Here is a 22,661-nt window from a genome sequence, read left to right as displayed (position 1 = left end):
GTGTAGTGTACTGTAGTGTACTATAGGGTAGTGTAGTGTAGTGTACTATAGGGTAGTGTACTGTAGTGTACTATAGGGTAGTGCAGTTTAGTGTGCTATAGGGTAGTGTAGTTTAGTGTACTATAGTGTAGTTTAGTGTACTATAGGGTAGTGTAGTGTACTATAGGGTAGTGTAGTGTACTATAGGGTAGTGTACTGTAGTGTAGTGTACTGTGGTGTACCTGTAGTGTATTATAGGGTAGTGTAGTGTGCTATAGTGTAGTTTAGTGTACTATAGTGTAGTTTAGTATACTATAGTGTAGTGTACTATAGGGTAGTGTACTATAGTGTAGTGTAGTGTACTGCAGTGTAGTGTAGTGTACTGTGGTGTACCTGTAGTGTACTATAGGGTAGTGTACTATAGGGTAGTGTAGTGTGCTATAGGGTAGTGTAGTGTACTATAGGGTAGTGTACTGTGGTGTACCTGTAGTGTACTATAGGGTAGTGTAGTGTACTATAGTGTACTGTACTGTAGTGTATATTATGCAGTAGACAGTCTCAGCTAATCCTCAGTACTGCAGAGCTCTGAGTCATCATGTCCCTCTCTGTGTAGTGGAGCTGTAGTGTACTGTACTGTACTATAGGCTAGTGTAGTGGAGCTGTAGAGAGCTGAGTACCAGTGTCAAGGCTCTGACTGATACATAGACAGATACTTCTGCTTTCTGACTGATGTGGAGGAGGAGGCAGCAAACATAATGGTCAGATACAGTGTTGACACACTCCTCACACGGAGGGCTTGTTGTGTCTCGCTCTGACGATCACAATCTATTGCTCTCTCTCTCTCACGGTCTTCATCTCTCATGATATCGATCTCTTTCTCTCTCACGATCTTCATCTCTCATGATATCGATGTCTTTCTCTCTCACGGTCTTCATCTCTCATGAAATCGATCTCTTTCGCTGGCTCTCTTTGTTCGATCACGATCCCTGTCTCTCTCTCTCTGCAGTTTTCCATTTTTCTATTTTGTTCTTCTCCTGAAAACAAACAAATCCCTGTTTTTCTACCAGCCTGTGTGAATCGTTTCTCTCCAATTCCCTTCTTCTCTGTGTGTCCTTCCTGTAGGTGTGCAGTACGTGGATCGGTAGTGGTGTGGTCAGTGACCTGAATGATCTTCGTCGCGTCCACAATCTCCTGGTATCCTCGCTGGACAAGGTGCAGGCTGGGAAGGGTTCCTCTAGTCAGCTGTACAGTGAGAGTGCTACCACCATGGAGAAATTGGCTGTACTGAAGGCCTGGGCTGAGGTGAGTTTGTAAATCTACCAGTCAGGAGGCCTGTAACACTATTTTTTTTTTGCTCCTTGGGTCTATGTCGGGTCTTTTTTCTGATCACAACTGTAGGGTTTGTAGGGTTTGGGACCTTGGTCTGTGAACCTAAATAAATAAATGTAAAAACATACATACAAAATCATAACACTAGGCCTTTAGACTACAGACTAGGCTGTGCTGGAGGCTTGTAACACTATAGACTATAGGCTGGAGGCCTGTAACACTATAGACTATAGCTAGGCTGGAGGCCTGTAACACTATAGACTATAGCTGGGCTGGAGGCCTGTAACACTATAGACTATAGGCTGGGCTGGAGGCCTGTAACACTATAGACTATAGCTAGGCTGGAGGCCTGTAACACTATAGACTATAGCTAGGCTGGAGGCCTGTAACACTATAGACTATAGGTTAGGCTGGGCTGGAGGCCTGTAACACTATAGACTATAGGCTGGCCTGGAGGCCTGTAACACTATAGACTATAGCTAGGCTGGAGGCCTGTAACACTATAGACTATAGCTAGGCTGGGCTGTAGGCTTGTAACACTGTAGGCTGGAGGCCTGTAACACTATAGACTATAGGTTAGGCTGTGCTGGAGGCTTGTAACACTATAGCTAGGCTGGAGGCCTGTAACACTATAGACTATAGCTAGGCTGGAGGCCTGTAACACTGTAGACTATAGCTAGGCTGGAGGCCTGTAACACTATAGACTGGGCTGGAGGCCTGTAACACTGTAGACTATAGCTAGGCTGGAGGCCTGTAACACTATAGACTGGGCTGGAGGCCTGTAACACTATAGACTATAGCTAGGCTGGAGGCCTGTAACACTGTAGACTATAGCTAGGCTGGAGGCCTGTAACACTATAGACTATAGCTAGGCTGGAGGCCTGTAACACTATAGACTATAGCTGGGCTGGAAGCCTATAACACTATAGACTATAGGCTGGAGGACTGTATAACACTATAGACTGGGCTGGAGGCCTGTAACACTGTAGACTATAGCTAGGCTGGAGGCCTGTAACACTATAGACTATAGCTAGGCTGGAGGCCTGTAACACTATAGACTATGGGCTGGGCTGGAGGCCTGTAACACTATAGACTAGGCTATAGGCTGGAGGCCTGTAACACTATAGACTATAGCTAGGCTGGAGGCCTGTAACACTATAGACTATAGCTAGGCTGGAGGCCTGTCACACTGTAGACTATAGGCTGGAGGCTTGTAACACTATAGGCAGGGCTGGAGGCCTGTAACACTATAGACTATAGCTCGGCTGGAGGCCTGTAACACTATAGGCTGGGCTGGAGGCCTGTAACACTATAGGCTGGGCTGGAGGCCTGTAACACTAGACTATAGACTGGAGGCCTGCTAGACTGGGCTGGAGGCCTGTAACACTGTAGACTATAGGATGGAGGCCTGTAACACTGTAAGGCCTGTAACTATAGGCAGGGCTGGAGGCCTGTAACACTATAGGCAGGGCTGGAGGCCTGTAACACTATAGACTATAGACTGGGCTAGAGGCCTGTAACACTATAGACTATAGCTAGGCTGGGCTGGAAGCCTGTATAACACTATAGACTGGGCTGGAGGCCTGTAACACTATAGACTATAGCTAGGCTGGAGGCCTGTAACACAATAGACTATGGGCTGGGCTGGAGGCCTGTAACACTATAGACTATGGGCTGGAGGCCTGTAACACTATAGACTATGGGCTGGAGGCCTGTAACACTATAGACTATGGGCTGGAGGCCTGTAACACTATAGACTATGGGCTGGAGGCCTGTAACACTATAGACTATAGGCTGGGCTGGAGGCCTGTAACACTATAGACTATAGCTGGGCTGGAGGCCTGTAACACTATAGACTATAGGTTAGGCTGGGCTGGAGGCCTGTAACACTATAGACTATAGGCTGGCCTGGAGGCCTGTAACACTATAGACTATAGCTAGGCTGGAGGCCTGTAACACTATAGACTATAGCTAGGCTGGGCTGTAGGCTTGTAACACTATAGACTATAGCTAGGCTGGGCTGTAGGCTTGTAACACTGTAGGCTGGAGGCCTGTAACACTATAGACTATAGGTTAGGCTGTGCTGGAGGCTTGTAACACTATAGACTATAGCTAGGCTGGAGGCCTGTAACACTATAGACTATAGACTGGGCTAGAGGCCTGTAACACTATAGACTATAGGCTGGGCTGGTGGCCTGCAACACTATAGACTATAGCTAGGCTGGAGGCCTGCAACACTATAGACTATAGCTAGGCTGGAGGCCTGTAACACTATAGACTATAGCTAGGCTGGAGGCCTGTAACACTATAGACTATAGCTAGGCTGGAGGCCTGTAACACTATAGACTATAGCTAGGCTGGAGGCCTGTAACACTATAGACTATAGCTAGGCTGGAGGCCTGTAACACTGTAGACTATAGCTAGGCTGGAGGCCTGTAACACTATAGACTATAGCTAGGCTGGAGGCCTGTAACACTATAGACTATAGCTAGGCTGGAGGCCTGTAACACTATAGACTATAGCTGGGCTGGAAGCCTATAACACTATAGACTATAGGCTGGAGGACTGTATAACACTATAGACTGGGCTGGAGGCCTGTAACACTGTAGACTATAGCTAGGCTGGAGGCCTGTAACACTATAGACTATAGCTAGGCTGGAGGCCTGTAACACTATAGACTATAGACTGGGCTGGAGGCCTGTAACACTATAGACTATAGACTGGGCTGGAGGCCTGTAACACTATAGACTATAGCTAGGCTGGAGGCCTGTAACACTATAGACTGGGCTGGAGGCCTGTAACACTATAGACTATGGGCTGGGCTGGAGGCCTGTAACACTATAGACTATAGGCTATAGGCTGGAGGCCTGTAACACTATAGACTATAGCTAGGCTGGAGGCCTGTAACACTATAGGCTGGGCTGGAGGCCTGTAACACTAGACTATAGCTAGGCTGGAGGCCTGTAACACTGTAGACTATAGGATGGAGGCCTGTAACACTATAGGCAGGGCTGGAGGCCTGTAACACTATAGGCAGGGCTGGAGGCCTGTAACACTATAGACTATAGACTGGGCTAGAGGCCTGTAACACTATAGACTATAGCTAGGCTGGGCTGGAAGCCTGTATAACACTATAGACTGGGCTGGAGGCCTGTAACACTATAGGCTGGAGGCCTGTAACACAATAGACTATGGGCTGGGCTGGAGGCCTGTAACACTATAGACTATGGGCTGGAGGCCTGTAACACTATAGACTATAGGCTGGAGGCCTGTAACACTATAGACTGGGCTGGAGGCCTGTAACACTATAGACTATAGCTAGGCTGGAGGCCTGTAACACTATAGACTGGGCTGGAGGCCTGTAACACTATAGACTATAGGCTGGAGGCCTGTAACACTATAGACTATAGCTAGGCTGGAGGCCTGTAACACTATAGACTATAGGCAGAGCTGGAGGCCTGTAACACTATAGACTATAGGCTTTTCTGGAGGCCTGTAACACTATAGACTATAGCTAGGCTGGAGGCCTGTAACACTATAGACTATAGCTAGGCTGGAGGCCTGTCACACTTTAGACTATAGGCTGGAGGCCTGTAACACTATAGACTATAGGCAGGGCTGGAGGCCTGTAACACTATAGACTATAGACTGGGCTGGAGGCCTGTAACACTATAGACTATAGACTGGGCTGGAGGCCTGTAACACTATAGACTATAGCTAGGCTGGAGGCCTGTAACACTATAGCTAGGCTGGAGGCCTGTAACACTGTAGACTATAGGCTGGAGGCCTGTAACACTATAGACTATAGGCAGGGCTGGAGGCCTGTAACACTATAGACTATAGACTGGGCTGGAGGCCTGTAACACTATAGACTATAGCTAGGCTGGAGGCCTGTAACACTATAGCTAGGCTGGAGGCCTGTAACACTGTAGACTATAGGCTGGAGGCCTGTAACACTATAGACTATAGGCTGGGCTGGAGGCCTGTCACACTGTAGACTATAGGCTGGAGGCCTGTAACACTATAGACTATAGGCAGGGCTGGAGGCCTGTAACACTATAGACTATAGCTAGGCTGGGCTGGAGGCCTGTAACACTGTAGACTATAGCTTGGCTGGAGGCCTGTAACACTATAGACTATAGGCAGGGCTGGAGGCCTGTAACACTGTAGACTATAGGCTGGAGGCCTGTAACACTATAGACTATAGGCAGGGCTGGAGGCCTGTAACACTATAGACTATAGCTAGGCTGGAGGCCTGTAACACTATAGACTATAGACTGGGCTGGAGGCCTGTAACACTATAGACTATAGCTAGGCTGGAGGCCTGTAACACTATAGCTAGGCTGGAGGCCTGTAACACTATAGGCTGGGCTGGAGGCCTGTAACACTATAGACTATAGGCTGGGCTGGAGGCCTGTAACACTATAGGCTGGGCTGGAGGCCTGTAACACTATAGGCTGGGCTGGAGGCCTGTAACACTATAGACTATAGCTAGGCTGGAGGCCTGTAACACTATAGACTATAGCTAGGCTGGAGGCCTGTAACACTATAGGCTGGGCTGGAGGCCTGTAACACTATAGACTATAGGCTGGGCTGGAGGCCTGTAACACTATAGGCTGGGCTGGAGGCCTGTAACACTATAGACTATAGGCTGGGCTGGAGGCCTGTAACACTATAGACTATTGCTAGGCTGGAGGCCTGTCACACTGTAGACTATAGGCTGGAGGCCTGTAACACTATAGACTATAGCTAGGCTGGGCTGGAGGCCTGTAACACTATAGACTATAGCTAGGCTGGAGGCCTGTAACACTATAGACTATAGCTAGGCTGGAGGCCTGTAACACTATAGACTATAGCTAGGCTGGAGGCCTGTAACACTATAGACTATAGGCTGGGCTGGAGGCCTGGGCCTTTTGAGTAAATCTGAGTAAAAAAAAAAAAATGCTCATGATATCCCGTTAAAACAACTCGAGCTGACACAGTCGTTGTAATCAAATCTTAGCTGGTACATTTCAAACTGTCTTTTTGTGAGGTGCAGCCGGGATGTAGTTCTGTACCATGGTGAGTGGTCGGGTTGATAAACCAGGAGGATTCTCCATCATCTTTTTAAATCTCCAGTTTGGGAACATATTGGGTTCCCAGTAGATTACAACGGCGATGGACAGAAAGTTGTGGATACGCTCAACCAGAATAGCCTGCGCAGCTGCCGACACCTCAAACATGTTGTCACATTTACACCGATTACTGGACCAAATCCCTGAGCTGACAAGGTAAAAATATGTCGTTCTGCCCCCTGAACAAGGCAGTTAACCCACTGTTCCCCTGAACAAGGCAGTTAACCCACTGTTCCCCTGAACAAGGCAGTTAACCCACTGTTCCCCTGAACAAGGCAGTTAACCCACTGTTCCCCTGAACAAGGCAGTTAACCCACTGTTCCCCTGAACAAGGCAGTTAACCCACTGTTCCCCTGAACAAGGCAGTTAACCCACTGTTCCCCTGAACAAGGCAGTTAACCCACTGTTCCCCTGAACAAGGCAGTTAACCCACTGTTCCCCTGAACAAGGCAGTTAACCCACTGTTCCCCTGAACAAGGCAGTTAACCCACTGTTCCCCTGAACAAGGCAGTTAACCCACTGTTCCCCTGAACAAGGCAGTTAACCCACTGTTCCCCTGAACAAGGCAGTTAACCCACTGTTCCCCTGAACAAGGCAGTTAACCCACTGTTCCCCTGAACAAGGCAGTTAACCCACTGTTCCCCTGAACAAGGCAGTTAACCCACTGTTCCCCTGAACAAGGCAGTTAACCCACTGTTCCCCTGAACAAGGCAGTTAACCCACTGTTCCCCTGAACAAGGCAGTTAACCCACTGTTCCCCTGAACAAGGCAGTTAACCCACTGTTCCCCTGAACAAGGCAGTTAACCCACTGTTCCCCTGAACAAGGCAGTTAACCCACTGTTCCCCTGAACAAGGCAGTTAACCCACTGTTCCCCTGAACAAGGCAGTTAACCCACTGTTCCCCTGAACAAGGCAGTTAACCCACTGTTCCCCTGAACAAGGCAGTTAACCCACTGTTCCCTGAACAAGGCAGTTAACCCACTGTTCCCCTGAACAAGGCAGTTAACCCACTGTTCCCCTGAACAAGGCAGTTAACCCACTGTTCCCCTGAACAAGGCAGTTAACCCACTGTTCCCCTGAACAAGGCAGTTAACCCACTGTTCCCCTGAACAAGGCAGTTAACCCACTGTTCCCCTGAACAAGGCAGTTAACCCACTGTTCCCCTGAACAAGGCAGTTAACCCACTTTTCCCCTGAACAAGGCAGTTAACCCACTGTTCCCCTGAACAAGGCAGTTAACCCACTGTTCCCCTGAACAAGGCAGTTAACCCACTGTTCCCCTGAACAAGGCAGTTAACCCACTGTTCCCCTGAACAAGGCAGTTAACCCACTGTTCCCCTGAACAAGGCAGTTAACCCACTGTTCCCTGAACAAGGCAGTTAACCCACTGTTCCCTGAACAAGGCAGTTAACCCACTGTTCCCCTGAACAAGGCAGTTAACCCACTGTTCCCTGAACAAGGCAGTTAACCCACTGTTCCCCTGAACAAGGCAGTTAACCCACTGTTCCCCTGAACAAGGCAGTTAACCCACTGTTCCCCTGAACAAGGCAGTTAACCCACTGTTCCCCTGAACAAGGCAGTTAACCCACTGTTCCCTGAACAAGGCAGTTAACCCACTGTTCCCCTGAACAAGGCAGTTAACCCACTGTTCCCCTGAACAAGGCAGTTAACCCACTGTTCCCCTGAACAAGGCAGTTAACCCACTGTTCCCCTGAACAAGGCAGTTAACCCACTGTTCCCCTGAACAAGGCAGTTAACCCACTGTTCCCCTGAACAAGGCAGTTAACCCACTGTTCCCTGAACAAGGCAGTTAACCCACTGTTCCCTGAACAAGGCAGTTAACCCACTGTTCCCCTGAACAAGGCAGTTAACCCACTGTTCCCCTGAACAAGGCAGTTAACCCACTGTTCCCTGAACAAGGCAGTTAACCCACTGTTCCCCTGAACAAGGCAGTTAACCCACTGTTCCCCTGAACAAGGCAGTTAACCCACTGTTCCCTGAACAAGGCAGTTAACCCACTGTTCCCTGAACAAGGCAGTTAACCCACTGTTCCCTGAACAAGGCAGTTAACCCACTGTTCCCCTGAACAAGGCAGTTAACCCACTGTTCCCCTGAACAAGGCAGTTAACCCACTGTTCCCCTGAACAAGGCAGTTAACCCACTGTTCCCTGAACAAGGCAGTTAACCCACTGTTCCCCTGAACAAGGCAGTTAACCCACTGTTCCCCTGAACAAGGCAGTTAACCCACTGTTCCCCTGAACAAGGCAGTTAACCCACTGTTCCCCTGAACAAGGCAGTTAACCCACTGTTCCCTGAACAAGGCAGTTAACCCACTGTTCCCCTGAACAAGGCAGTTAACCCACTGTTGCCCTGAACAAGGCATTTAGCCCACTGTTCCCCTGAACAAGGCAGTTAGCCCACTGTTCCCCTGAACAAGGCAGTTAGCCCACTGTTCCCCTGAACAAGGCAGTTAGCCCACTGTTCCCCTGAACAAGGCAGTTAACCCACTGTTCCCCTGAACAAGGCAGTTAACCCACTGTTCCCCTGAACAAGGCAGTTAACCCACTGTTCCCCTGAACAAGGCAGTTAACCCACTGTTGCCCTGAACAAGGCATTTAGCCCACTGTTGCCCTGAACAAGGCATTTAGCCCACTGTTCCCCTGAACAAGGCAGTTAACCCACTGTTCCTAGGCTGTCATTGAAAATAAGAATTTGTTCTTAACTGACTTGCCTTGTTAAATAAAGGTTAAATAAAAAATCTACATTAAAAAAATGCTGAAGCATGGAGGTGGCGGCATCATGCTGTGGGCTGGGAAACACGTCTGGAGGGAAAGATGAACGGAACAAAAAGAGATCCTTGGGACTGAGAGACTAGTCAGGATCAAGGGAAAGATGAACAGAGAAATGTACAGAGATCCTTGATGAAAACCTGTTCCAGAGCGCTCAGGACCTCAGACTGTAGCGAAGGTTCACCTTCCAACAGGACAACGACCCTAAGCACACAGCCAATACAACACAGGAGTGGCTTCAGGACAAGTCTCTGAATGTCCTTGAGTGGCCCAGCCAGAGCCTGGACTTGAACCCGATCTAACATCTCTGGAGAGACCTGAGAGAGACCTTTTATGGTAGAGTGGCCAGACGGAAGCCACTCCTCAGTAAAAGGCACATGACGGCTCACTTGGAGTTTGCCAAAAGGCAACTTAAAGACTCTCAGAGCGTGAGAAACAAGATTCTGATGAAACCAAGATTGAACTCTAGAACCAACCCTGCCAGACAGGCTCAGTATCTTGAGGGGCCGATGCTGTTTTAGTGGGTCTCTGACCGTGTGTATCTTTGCTGTGTGTCGACTACCTATAGACCTATAAAACAAAGGACTTCATTTCATTCTAAAGATACAAATACCCCCTTGTCTAGCGTATTTTGTTTTTTGTGGACATTTTTAAAGTTTACCGGCATTTTCTGTTTCCATCAAGCCGCCAGGCCATGAGTCCTGTCATTACCTGTCATATGTTCTTTACTGACAATCAGGTTGGATGAAAACATAGTTAGTCTCTCTCTCTCTGTCTCTCTCTCTGTCTCTCTCTCTCTGTCCCTCTCTCTCTGTCTCTGTCTCTCTCTCTGTCTCTCTGTCTCTCTCTGTCTCTCTGTCTCTCTCGCTCTGTCTCTCTCTCTCTCTCTCTCTCCCATGCTCTCATTCTCTCCCTCCCATCTTTCAGGTGTATGTTGTGGCCATGAAGATAAAGAAGGAAGCAGAGTCTCGGCCGGTGAAGGAGGTGAAGGCAGGAGAAGAGGATGAGGAAGAGGAGGAGGAGGAGGTGGGAGCGGACATTCTTCCTCCTGACAGCCTAATTATGCTGGTGCAGCCTGAACTACCGTCTCTGTCTCGGCTGTGGTTGGCTGTCCTCAGAGACTACGCTCTGCTCACACTGCCTGCTGAGTTCTCCAGCCAACTGCCCCCTGACGGTACACCACAACTCAACACTATGGCCAGTCTTAAGCCACAGATCAATTAAATGGAGTATCTCTCAACTGAACACGCTTTTCTAGACTTGATTCATCTGTTTCCGGGAAAATGTCCCTACAACTTCTTCATGATGTTCATGACTTTGTGTGACAGATTGGGTTGCTATTCTACCTCTGTCTCTTAAAAGGACAATACCTCCTGACAAGCCTGTTTTCCTGTGTTGTTCAGGTGGTGCCTTCTACACCCCAGAGACCATCGACACAGCCCGTCTCCATTACCGTGGCTCCTGGGCCCCCGTTCTCCATGCTGTGGCCCTCTGGCTGAGCAGCACCAGCTTTGGGGAGGGGGAAGAGGAGGCCCCTGCTGTCCCTCCACAGGCTTCTGGGGCACCAGTCTACCCCCAGGGTAATCCTGGACCTACTCAGAGCCTGGAGGATCTGATTAAGGACAGAATGCATCTGATGTTGGGTATGGACCACAGCCACAGAGACAGGCAGCCACAGAGACAGGCAGCCACAGAGACAGGCAGCCACAGAGACAGGCAGCCACAGAGACAGGCAGCCACAGAGACAAGCAGCCACAGAGAGGGGCAGGCAGCCACAGAGAGGGGCAGGCAGCCACAGAGACAGGCAGCCACAGAGAGGGGCAGACAGACACAGAGACCGACAGACAGCCAGCCACAGGGACAGCCAGCCTCAGGGACAGACAGACAGCCAGCCACAGAGACAGACAGACAGCCAGCCACAGAGACAGACAGACAGCCAGCCACAGAGACAGACAGACAGCCAGCCACAGAGACAGACAGACAGCCAGCCACAGAGACAGACAGACAGCCAGCCACAGAGACAGCCACAGAGACAGACAGACAGACAGCCAGCCAGCCACAGAGACAGACATACAGCCACAGAGACAGAGACAGACAGCTAGCCACAGAGACAGACAGACAGCCACAGAGACAGAGACAGACAGCTAGCCACACAGCCACAGAGACAGACAGACAGACAGACAGCCACAGAGACAGACAGATAGCCAGAGAGACAGACAGACAGACAGAGACAGACAGCTAGCCACACAGCCACAGAGACAGACAGACAGACAGTTGTCAGTATAGATGATAACTAACCACTGTCCCTCCCAGGTGTCAGTATAGATGATAACTAACCACTGTCCCTCCCAGGTGTCAGTATAGATGATAACTAACCACTGTCCCTCCCAGGTGTCAGTATAGATGATAACTAACCACTGTCCCTCCCAGGTGTCAGTATAGATGATAACTAACCACTGTCCCTCCCAGGTGTCAGTATAGATGATAACTAACCACTGTCCCTCCCAGGTGTCAGTATTGAGTTCCTGTGTTTCCCAAGACCTGAGGAACCAATAGAACATGTCATGTCATGTCTACAGGCTCTCTGTACCCTACTGGACTCTCCCTGTGCCAGGACACACATCAGTGAAGACCAGGTAAAGATAACAGGAAGGAGGGAGGGAAGGAGGGAGGGAAGGAGGGAGGGAAGGAGGGAGGGAGGGAGGGAGGGAGGGAGGGAGGGAGGGAGGGAGAGAGAGAGAGGGAGGGAGGGAGGGAGAGAGGGAGAGAGGGAGAGAGGGAGGGGGGCAGGGAGGGAGGGGGGGAAGAGAGGGAGGGGGGGGAAGAGAGGGAGGGAGGGGGGGGGCAGGGAGGGAGGGAGGGAGATTTGGCCCTAAACAGAGAGTACACAGTAGCAGAATACCTGACCACTGTGACTTACCCAACTTAAGGAAAGCTTTGACTATGTACAGACTCAGTGAGCATAGCCTTGCTATTGAGAAAGGCCGCCGTAGGCAGACATGGCTCTCAAGAGAAGACAGGCTATGTGCACACTGCCCACAAAATGAGGTGGAAACTGAGCTGCACTTCCTAACCTCCTGCCCAATGTATGACCATATTAGAGACATATTTCCCTCAGATTACACAGATCCACAAAGAATTTGAAAACAAATCCAATTTTGATAAACTCCCATATCTACTGGGTGAAATTCCACAGTGTGCCATCACAGCAGCAAGATTTGTGACCTGTTGCCACGAGAAAAGGGCAACCAGTGAAGAACACACACCATTGTAAATACAACCCATATTTATGCTTATTTATTTTATCTTGTGTACTTTAACCATTTGTACATTGTTAAAACACTGTGTATATATATATATAATATGACATTTGTAATGTCTTTATTGTTTTGAAACTTCTGTATGTGTGATGTTTACTGTTAATTTTGATTGTTTATTTCAGTTTTGTATATTATCTACCTCACTTGCTTTGGCAATGTTAACACGTTTCCCATATGCCAATAAAGCCCCTTGAGTTGAGAGAGGGAGAGGGAGAAGAAATGCAGAGATGGAGAACCAACTGTTAAAGAGAAGTTTGAGAAGGTTCTAGTATCATAGTCTGTGATGTGGAGTATACAGGAGAGTGAGGGTGGGAAGGATGGGGGAGGAGACAGTAGAATGACTAATGTATATCATGTTCCAGAGGTGATGGTCTCTGTCTCTATCTGTTTCCTTCTCCACACACACCATCTCTGTTTCCTTCTCCACACACACCATCTCTGTTTCCTTCTCCACACACACCATCTCTGTTTCCTTCTCCACACACACCATCTCTGTTTCCTTCTCCACACACACCATCTCTGTTTCCTTCTCCACACACACCATCTCTGTTTCCTTCTCCACACACACCATCTCTGTTTCCTTCTCCACACACACCATCTCTGTTTCCTTCTCCACACACACCATCTCTGTTTCCTTCTCCACACACACCATCTCTGTTTCCTTCTCCACACACACCATCTCTGTTTCCTTCTCCACACACACCATCTCTGTTTCCTTCTCCACACACACCATCTCTGTCTCTATCCGTTTCCCTCTCCACACACACCATGTGTATAGAGGTCTATACAGGTTTCTCTTCATGTTGTAGTTGTTGGGTACAGAGCTGACAGGCTGGGGGTCTAACCAGGTTTCATGTTTTAGTTGTTGGGTACAGAGCTGACAGGCTGGGGGTCTAACCAGGTTTCATGTTGTAGTTGTTAGGTACAGAGCTGACAGGCTGGGGGTCTAACCAGGTTTCATGTTGTAGTTGTTAGGTACAGAGCTGACAGGCTGGGGGTCTAACCAGGTTTCATGTTGTAGTTGTTAGGTGTAGAGCTGCTCAACGTTCTCCACAGACTACTCCTGACCAGAGATCCTCCAGCCGTTCAGCTCCAAGTTACGGCTGTGGTGCAGGAGACGATCCGGGCTGCACAGGACCACCTGACACAGCAGAGAGAGACACAGGGTCAGTTCTGACACGGTTCGCTATGCTGGTCCCAGATACCTTTCTGCAGTTACTATAGTCATCATTAACCATGTGGTGATACCGACCAGTACCTATAGTCATCATTACCCATGTGGTGATACCGACCAGCATATCCAGACTATCGGTCTATCGTTAGGATATACCACTGAAATGTACATTAATTTAAAATCAATGTTTACCTGAAACCTAAATGGGCTCATAACTACTGATTTTGTCAAGTTCCGTCTCAGAATATTCTCACCTCATGTTGATCTGCTCTATGTATCTCCCTCCAGGTAAGGAGGGTGGAGGGGAGAAGGACGGTCTGTCTCTCCGGGGAGAGGGAGGTGAGACTGGGGAGTTGCTCCCGGGGAAGTCCTTAGTCTTCGCTGCCATGGAGCTTATGGTGTTCATCCTGGTTCGTCACTTGCCCCAACTCAACACCAGGTAATATACGAATGTAGTATTTTAACAGGTATTATATGAATGTATTATATGAATGTAGTATTTTAACAGGTATTATATGAATGTAATATATGAATGTAGTATTTTAACAGGTAATATATGAATGTAGTATTTTAACAGGTAATATATGAATGTAGTATTTTAACAGGTAATATATGAATGTAGTATTTTAACAGGTAATATATGAATGTAGTATTTTAAATATGTTTTTTTTATCAAGGTCGTTCTGTGGTAACGTGTCGTTCTGTGGTAACGTGTCGTTCTGTATCAGTGTCGTTCTGTATCAGTGTCGTTCTGTGGTAACGTGTCGTTCTGTTGTAACGTGTCGTTCTGTGGTAACGTGTCGTTCTGTGGTAACGTGTCGTTCTGTGGTAACGTGTCGTTCTGTATCAGTGTCGTTCTGTATCAGTGTCGTTCTGTGGTAACGTGTCGTTCTGTGGTAACGTGTCGTTCTGTGGTAACGTGTCGTTCTGTTGTAACGTGGCGTTCTGTGGTAACGTGGCGTTCTGTTGTAACGTGTCGTTCTGTTGTAACGTGTCGTTCTGTGGTAACGTGTCGTTCTGTGGTAACGTGTCGTTCTGTATCAGTGTCGTTCTGTATCAGTGTCGTTCTGTATCAGTGTCGTTCTGTTGTAACGTGTCGTTCTGTGGTAACGTGTCGTTCTGTTGTAACGTGGCGTTCTGTGGTAACGTGGCGTTCTGTTGTAACGTGTCGTTCTGTTGTAACGTGTCGTTCTGTGGTAACGTGTCGTTCTGTGGTAACGTGTCGTTCTGTATCAGTGTCGTTCTGTTGTAACGTGTCGTTCTGTTGTAACGTGTCGTTCTGTGGTAACGTGTCGTTCTGTATCAGTGTCGTTCTGTGGTAACGTGTCGTTCTGTGGTAACGTGTCGTTCTGTATCAGTGTCGTTCTGTTGTAACGTGTCGTTCTGTTGTAACGTGTCGTTCTGTGGTAACGTGTCGTTCTGTGGTAACGTGTCGTTCTGTATCAGTGTCGTTCTGTATCAGTGTCGTTCTGTTGTAACGTGTTGTTCTGTTGTAACGTGTCGTTCTGTTGTAACGTGTCGTTCTGTTGTAACGTGTCGTTCTGTGGTAACGTGTCGTTCTGTTGTAACGTGTCGTTCTGTTGTAACGTGTCGTTCTGTGGTAACGTGTCGTTCTGTGGTAACGTGTCGTTCTGTGGTAACGTGTCGTTCTGTATCAGTGTCGTTCTGTGGTAACGTGTCGTTCTGTGGTAACGTGTTGTTCTGTATCAGTGTCGTTCTGTATCAGTGTCGTTCTGTATCAGTGTCGTTCTGTGGTAACGTGTCGTTCTGTATCAGTGTCGTTCTGTGGTAACGTGTCGTTCTGTATCAGTGTCGTTCTGTGGTAACGTGTCGTTCTGTATCAGTGTCGTTCTGTGGTAACGTGTCGTTCTGTTGTAACGTGTCGTTCTGTGGTAACGTGTCGTTCTGTGGTAACGTGTCGTTCTGTGGTAACGTGTCGTTCTGTGGTAACGTGTCGTTCTGTATCAGTGTCGTTCTGTATCAGTGTCGTTCTGTGGTAACGTGTCGTTCTGTGGTAACGTGTCGTTCTGTTGTAACGTGGCGTTCTGTTGTAACGTGGCGTTCTGTGGTAACGTGGCGTTCTGTTGTAACGTGGCGTTCTGTGGTAACGTGTCGTTCTGTGGTAACGTGTCGTTCTGTGGTAACGTGTCGTTCTGTATCAGTGTCGTTCTGTGGTAACGTGTCGTTCTGTGGTAACGTGTCGTTCTGTGGTAACGTGGCGTTCTGTTGTAACGTGGCGTTCTGTTGTAACGTGGCGTTCTGTTGTAACGTGGCGTTCTGTTGTAACGTGGCGTTCTGTTGTAACGTGGCGTTCTGTGGTAACGTGGCGTTCTGTTGTAACGTGGCGTTCTGTGGTAACGTGGCGTTCTGTTGTAACGTGTCGTTCTGTGGTAACGTGTCGTTCTGTGGTAACGTGTCGTTCTGTGGTAACGTGTCGTTCTGTGGTAACGTGGCGTTCTGTGGTAACGTGGCGTTCTGTGGTAACGTGTCGTTCTGTGGTAACGTGTCGTTCTGTGGTAACGTGTCGTTCTGTTGTAACGTGTCGTTCTGTGGTAACGTGTCGTTCTGTGGTAACGTGTCGTTCTGTGGTAACGTGTCGTTCTGTATCAGTGTCGTTCTGTATCAGTGTCGTTCTGTGGTAACGTGTCGTTCTGTGGTAACGTGTCGTTCTGTATCAGTGTCGTTCTGTGGTAACGTGTCGTTCTGTATCAGTGTCGTTCTGTGGTAACGTGTCGTTCTGTGGTAACGTGTCGTTCTGTGGTAACGTGTCGTTCTGTTGTAACGTGTCGTTCTGTTGTAACGTGTCGTTCTGTGGTAACGTGTCGTTCTGTGGTAACGTGTCGTTCTGTGGTAACGTGTCGTTCTGTATCAGTGTCGTTCTGTATCAGTGTCGTTCTGTGGTAACGTGTCGTTCTGTGGTAACGTGTCGTTCTGTGGTAACGTGTCGTTCTGTGGTAACGTGTCGTTCTGTGGTAACGTGTCGTTCTGTGGTAACGTGTCGTTCTGTATCAGTGTCGTTCTGTATCAGTGTCGTTCTGTGGTAACGTGTCGTTCTGTTGTAACGTGGCGTTCTGTGGTAACGTGGCGTTCTGTGGTAACGTGGCGTTCTGTTGTAACGTGTCGTTCTGTGGTAACGTGTCGTTCTGTTGTAACGTGTCGTTCTGTGGTAACGTGTCGTTCTGTATCAGTGTCGTTCTGTGGTAACGTGTCGTTCTGTGGTAACGTGTCGTTCTGTATCAGTGTCGTTCTGTGGTAACGTGTCATTCTGTGGTAACGTGTCGTTCTGTTGTAACGTGGCGTTCTGTGGTAACGTGGCGTTCTGTTGTAACGTGTCGTTCTGTGGTAACGTGTCGTTCTGTGGTAACGTGTCGTTCTGTGGTAACGTGGCGTTCTGTTGTAACGTGTCGTTCTGTGGTAACGTGTCGTTCTGTGGTAACGTGGCGTTCTGTTGTAACGTGTCGTTCTGTGGTAACGTGTCGTTCTGTTGTAACGTGTCGTTCTGTATCAGGGTCGTTCTGTATCAGGGTCGTTCTGTTTTATCAGGGTCGTTCTGTTTTAATACCCTGGTTATCCTGCTTGGAAGATTCTTTATTTCCTGCCTTTTTTTAACTGAAGTTTGCAACCCTAATAGTACAGCATCTTTGGGTCATTGAAAAGCCCAAACTCATGTATTTTCATTCCCAGGGTGAACGAGTCCCCCAGCCACCTGCCCCTCCGACCCCAGCCTCGTCTGCCTGAGGAGAGCACCCGGCTGGTGGCTCACACCGTCTCTATACTGGCTGAACTGCCGTCGCTATGCTCCCCCGCAGGTAACACACCGACAAAAACACCTGACCACACAGACTCAGAATGTCTCCTATAATTCATTGCCTTGTTGTGGTGTGTTATACTGCTAATAGCAGAGTTCTAGTGTTCATCTCTCCGCCTTAGATTCAGTCTGGCTCAATGGCCTCTCACCCTGGGTCTGTGGTTGTTATGTCTGAGACTGAAGCTTTCTGAGGATCAGATTATCCTGGAAATCAACTGAGAAGATTCAGTTAGGATGTCAGGGCCACTGAGAGATTAGGGGCAGGGATTTCAGGGCTACTGACAGATTAGGGACAGGGATTAGGGACATGGATTTCAGGGCTACTGACAGATTAGGGACAGGGATTAGGAACATGGATTTCAGGGCCACTGACAGATTAGGGACAGGGATTAGGGACATGGATTTCAGGGCTACTGACAGATTAGGGACAGGGATAACATTATGTTTATAGAAAGGGTCTGTTTGCCTTGTTGACATATATAGAAGGTGCATTCTGCAATGGTTACTGCCGTCCAATCGTCATTTCAATTGGTGTGGGATGGAGTGAAGGATTACATTTTCTTGTCAGCTCGGAGGTTTGAACTTGCAACCTTCCGGTTACTAGTCCAACGCTCTAACCACTAGGCTACCCTGCCGCCCCTAAAGGATACAAGTCTGTCTCTCTGTCATTCTTCATTACTAAAGAATACAAGTGTCATTCCTCATTACTGAAGGATACAAGTCTCTCTCTCTGTCATTCCTCATTACTGAAGGATACAAGTCTCTCTCTGTCATTCTTCATTACTAAAGGATACAAGTGTCATTCCTCATTACTGAAGGATACAAGTCTCTCTCTCTCTCTCATTCCTCATTACTGAAGGATACAAGTCTCTCTCTCTCTCTCATTCCTCATTACTGAAGGATACAAGTCTCTCTCTCTCTCTCTCATTCCTCATTACTGAAGGATACAAGTCTCTCTCTCTGTCATTCCTCATGTCTGTCATCGCCCCCTCCCCCACCCACAGGCAGCATGACCATTCTCCCGACTGTACTCTTCCTGATAACCGGGGTCCTGAAGGAGACGGCTGTGAAGACACCTGATAACTCCATACCCCTGCCAGTCTCAGGTACACACACACACAAAACATTTATAAAGACACCTGATAACTCCATCCCCCTGCCAGTCTCAGGTACACACACACACACACACACACACACACACAGACAAAACATTTATAAAGACCCCTGATAACTCCATCCCCCTGCCTGTCTCAGCTGCTCTACAGGGTATAAAGACCATCATCACCTGTCCTCTGTCCCGGGCTGAGAAGACTCCCACTCAGTGGACAGGACTGATTAGGAGTAGTCTGGCTTCTGTTCTAGAATATTCTCAACCAGGTAACAAACGCACTGTTCTAGAATATTCTCCACCAGGTAACACACACACTGTTCTAGAATATTCTCCACCAGGTAACACACACACTGTTCTAGAATATTCTCCACCAGGTAACACACACACTGTTCTAGAATATTCTCAACCAGGTAACATACACACTGTTCTAGAATATTCTCAACCAGGTAACATACACACTGTTCTAGAATATTCTCCACCAGGTAACACACACACTGTTCTAGAATATTCTCAACCAGGTAACATACACACTGTTCTAGAATATTCTCCACCAGGTAACACACACACTGTTCTAGAATATTCTCAACCAGGTAACACACACACTGTTCTAGAATATTCTCCACCAGGTAACACACACACTGTTCTAGAATATTCTCAACCAGGTAACATACACACTGTTCTAGAATATTCTCCACCAGGTAACACACACACTGTTCTAGAATATTCTCCACCAGGTAACACACACACTGTTCTAGAATATTCTCCACCAGGTAACATACACACTGTTCTAGAATATTCTCCACCAGGTAACACACACACTGTTCTAGAATATTCTCAACCAGGTAACATACACACTGTTTTAGAATATTCTCCACCAGGTAACACACACACTGTTCTAGAATATTCTCCACCAGGTAACATACACACTGTTCTAGAATATTCTCCACCAGGTAACACACACACTGTTCTAGAATATTCTCCACCAGGTAACATACACACTGTTCTAGAATATTCTCCACCAGGTAACACACACACTGTTTTAGAATATTCTCCACCAGGTAACACACACACTGTTCTAGAAGGATTCCTGGTAGCCAGGTGTTTCCCATCTTCCCATTGTGTCAGGATGCTGTGTAGGTGGCTGTCCAGCCGTGGCCTGCTGATCATGTTGTAATGGACCTTTTAATGCGTGTTCCTCAGATGAGTCTCGTCCCAACATGGATGAGGTCAGTATGCTGACAGCCATGACCCTCTTCCTGCTGTCTGCCAGTTCAGAGGTCATAGGAGTCACTGTGCTGCAGCAGGGTTGTATGGAACGCTATAGGAACGCACTCCTCTCCTCTGACCCCTGGGTACGCACGCACACACACACAAACACACACTGCCTCCTCTCCTCTGACCCCTGGGTACGCACGCACACACACCGCCTCATCTCCTCTGACCCCTGGGTACGCGCACACACACACACACTGCTTCACTAAAGTGTTGAACTCCTCTGACCCCTTTAATGTCTATTGTCTCCTCTCTTACCCCGCTCTAAGACCCCCCCCCAGTCTCCAGTCTCCAGTTGTCCCTGAATGTCAGTAATCTGTTTCTCCCTCTCAGGTCCAGGCGCGGTGTTACCAGCTCCTCCTGTCCGTGTTCCAGCACCCCAGCCGTGCGTTATCCACCCCCTACATCCACGCCCTGGCGCCGCTTATGGTGGAGAAACTGAAGGGGGTGGAGAGGAGTCGCCCAGGCACGGTCACAGAGCTGCAGGCCATACAGGAGGGCATCGGGGTTCTGGAGAACCTAGTGGGCATGGCAGAGGAGCAGAACCGTACGTACCGTTGGTAGCAATGCTGTACACACAGGGTTAAAACGGTCACGGACCTGCAGGGCCATACAGGAGGGCATCGGGGTTCTGGAGAACCTAGTGGGCATGGCAGAGGAGCAGAACCGTACCACCATGGCCTGCATGTGGGGCACAAGCATCTCGATCAACTGTTGACCTCCGATAAACCCAATCTAGATCTAGTTTATTCCTTTCAGTATTTTACTACCGAAACTATCTACCTGACAGAGCATTCAAAGGGTCAGACGGGTTTCTCTGCATGTTTTCAGCGACATGAAATGCCAGATTCTATTGGTTCAATTCCCGAGTAAAGATCATGCAGGGACATCTAAGAGTTTGTAAAAAAAATCTGCCTTTCAGGATATTTTCCGTTTATGGTTCAGTAGAGAAACTGGTGAGAACATAATTGAGTTGTCTTCCTGGTGTCCTATTCGAGTTGGGTAACCTGGTAGAGGTACACATTTCCCGATAAAGACAACCATTGATCTGTAAAAGCCTTTCTGTAACTAAACGCCTCTTCATGCGTTTCCTTGTATTCTGGGAGTGTTAGTCTGGACTTAAGGTCTGGGGTTTTAGACTCGGGGTGTGGAGTATAGGGGAGTGGTAGTCTGGACTTATGGTCTGGGGTTTTAGACTCGGGTGTGGAGTAGAGGGGAGTGTTAGTCTGGATTTATGGTCTGGGGTTTTAGACTCGGGTGTGGAGTAGAGGGGAGTGTTAGTCTGGATTTATGGTCTGGGGTTTTAGACTCAGGGTGTGGAGTAGAGGGGAGTGTTAGTCTGGATTTATGGTCTGGGGTTTTAGACTCAGGGTGTGGAGTAGAGGGGAGTGTTAGTCTGGATTTATGGTCTGGGGTTTTAGACTCGGTGTGTGTAGTTGAGCAGCTGAACTGCGAAAGTTCAGGTGTTCTCATGCTTCCAATATGTATTAGTTGATTCTCCTCTGTACTGTAGGTCAGACTAATCTTTATGAATCACAGTATTTGATGTCCTCTCACTCTGAGATACTGATCCATTTTTTTTAATAGAGCAAATGTTAACGAACAAGATGCATCAATGTTTGTCTCTCCCTTTCTCTTCCCTTCCGTCTCTCCCTCTGTCTCTTGCATCCCTCTCCCCGTGTCCCTCCCTCTCCCTGTTTCCCTCTCCCTCCCTCACTACGTCTCCACCCGGTTCCCTCTCTTCAACAGGGGTACAGTTGCTAGCTCTGCTCGTGCCCACCCTGGTCTCCTATCTCCTGGATGACAAGGCCTTCTCCTCTGCTCCTCCTGCCTCCAAGGGCCTACATGAGTTTGCTCTCCAGAACCTGATGCGGATCGGGCCCCTCTACCCAGCTGCCTTCAAGACAGTGATTGGAGCCGCACCTGAGCTCAAGACCCGCCTTGAGTCGGCCGTCAGAGCCAATCAGGCGAGCAGCAAAGCCAAAGCAGCAGCCCTATTGGCCCAGCCAACTGTGCAGGCCGCGCCCACCATCAAACTCAAAACGAGTTTCTTCTAAATATCCCTGAAATGCAGAATACTTTATCATCCTGGTGTAATGTTGTTGTCGTCTGATACGTCTCTAAGATGTTCTTTATTTAACTTGGTTCTCGGTGGATGACATTTTTCTACTTAGTTTTCTTGAAGTCGGCAAGTAGCCTAGTGGTTAGAGTGTAGGGACGGCAGGTAGCCTAGTGGTTAGAGTGTAGAGGAGGCAGGTAGCCTAGTGGTTAGAGTGGAGGGGCGGCAGGTAGCCTAGTGGTTAGAGTGTAGGGACGGTAGGTAGCCTAGTGGTTAGAGTGTAGGGATGGCAGGTAGTCTAGTGGTTAGAGTGTAGAGGAGGCAGGTAGCCTAGTGGTTAGAGTGTAGGGACGGCAGGTAGCCTAGTGGTTAGAGTGTAGGGGTGGCAGGTAGCCTAGTGGTTAGAGTGTAGGGACGGCCTAGTGGTTAGAGTGTAGGGGGCAGGTAGCCTAGTGGTTAGAGTGTAGGGACGGCCTAGTGGTTAGAGTGTAGGGGGCAGGTAGCCTGGTGGTTAGAGTGTAGGGGGGGGCAGGTAGCCTGGTGGTTAGAGTGTTGGACTAGTAACCGAAAGGTTGCAAGATCGAATCCCCGAGCTGACAAGATACAAATCTGTCGTTGTGCTCCTGAACAGGCAGTTAACCCACTGTTCCTAGGCCTTCATTGAAAATAAGAATTTGTTCTTAACTGACTTACCGAGTTAAATAAA

General features: G+C 48.4%; 1 protein-coding gene across 8 annotated transcripts in view; it reads left to right on the top strand.

The window, feature by feature from the left end:
• heatr5b (HEAT repeat containing 5B) overlaps positions 1-22,207 on the top strand; it is a 79,769-nt gene extending 57,562 nt beyond the window's left edge. For 6 of the 8 annotated variants that reach the window (XM_042305652.1, XM_042305656.1, XM_042305655.1 and 3 more), the window contains 13 exons: positions 1,102-1,281; positions 10,139-10,385; positions 10,615-10,854; positions 11,720-11,847; positions 13,553-13,697; positions 13,994-14,144; positions 17,390-17,514; positions 18,518-18,619; positions 18,768-18,890; positions 19,825-19,976; positions 20,230-20,403; positions 20,525-20,564; positions 21,646-22,207. In XM_042305652.1, the coding sequence (XP_042161586.1) occupies positions 1,102-1,281; positions 10,139-10,385; positions 10,615-10,854; positions 11,720-11,847; positions 13,553-13,697; positions 13,994-14,144; positions 17,390-17,514; positions 18,518-18,619; positions 18,768-18,890; positions 19,825-19,976; positions 20,230-20,403; positions 20,525-20,564; positions 21,646-21,953 (2,115 nt within the window). In that variant the 3' untranslated portion in view covers positions 21,954-22,207. Of the gene's footprint in view, positions 1-1,101; positions 1,282-10,138; positions 10,386-10,614; positions 10,855-11,719; positions 11,848-13,552; positions 13,698-13,993; positions 14,145-17,389; positions 17,515-18,517; positions 18,620-18,767; positions 18,891-19,824; positions 19,977-20,229; positions 20,444-20,524; positions 20,565-21,645 lie in introns of all 8 variants that reach the window. The other 2 variants (XM_042305657.1, XM_042305650.1) reach the window with 1 other exon arrangement.
• Positions 22,208-22,661: the final 454 nt, after the last annotated feature.

This window comes from Oncorhynchus tshawytscha, linkage group LG24 (assembly GCF_018296145.1).
Source record: "Oncorhynchus tshawytscha isolate Ot180627B linkage group LG24, Otsh_v2.0, whole genome shotgun sequence".
Lineage (NCBI taxonomy): Eukaryota > Metazoa > Chordata > Actinopteri > Salmoniformes > Salmonidae > Oncorhynchus > Oncorhynchus tshawytscha.
This window is presented reverse-complemented; position numbering and strand designations above follow the sequence as displayed.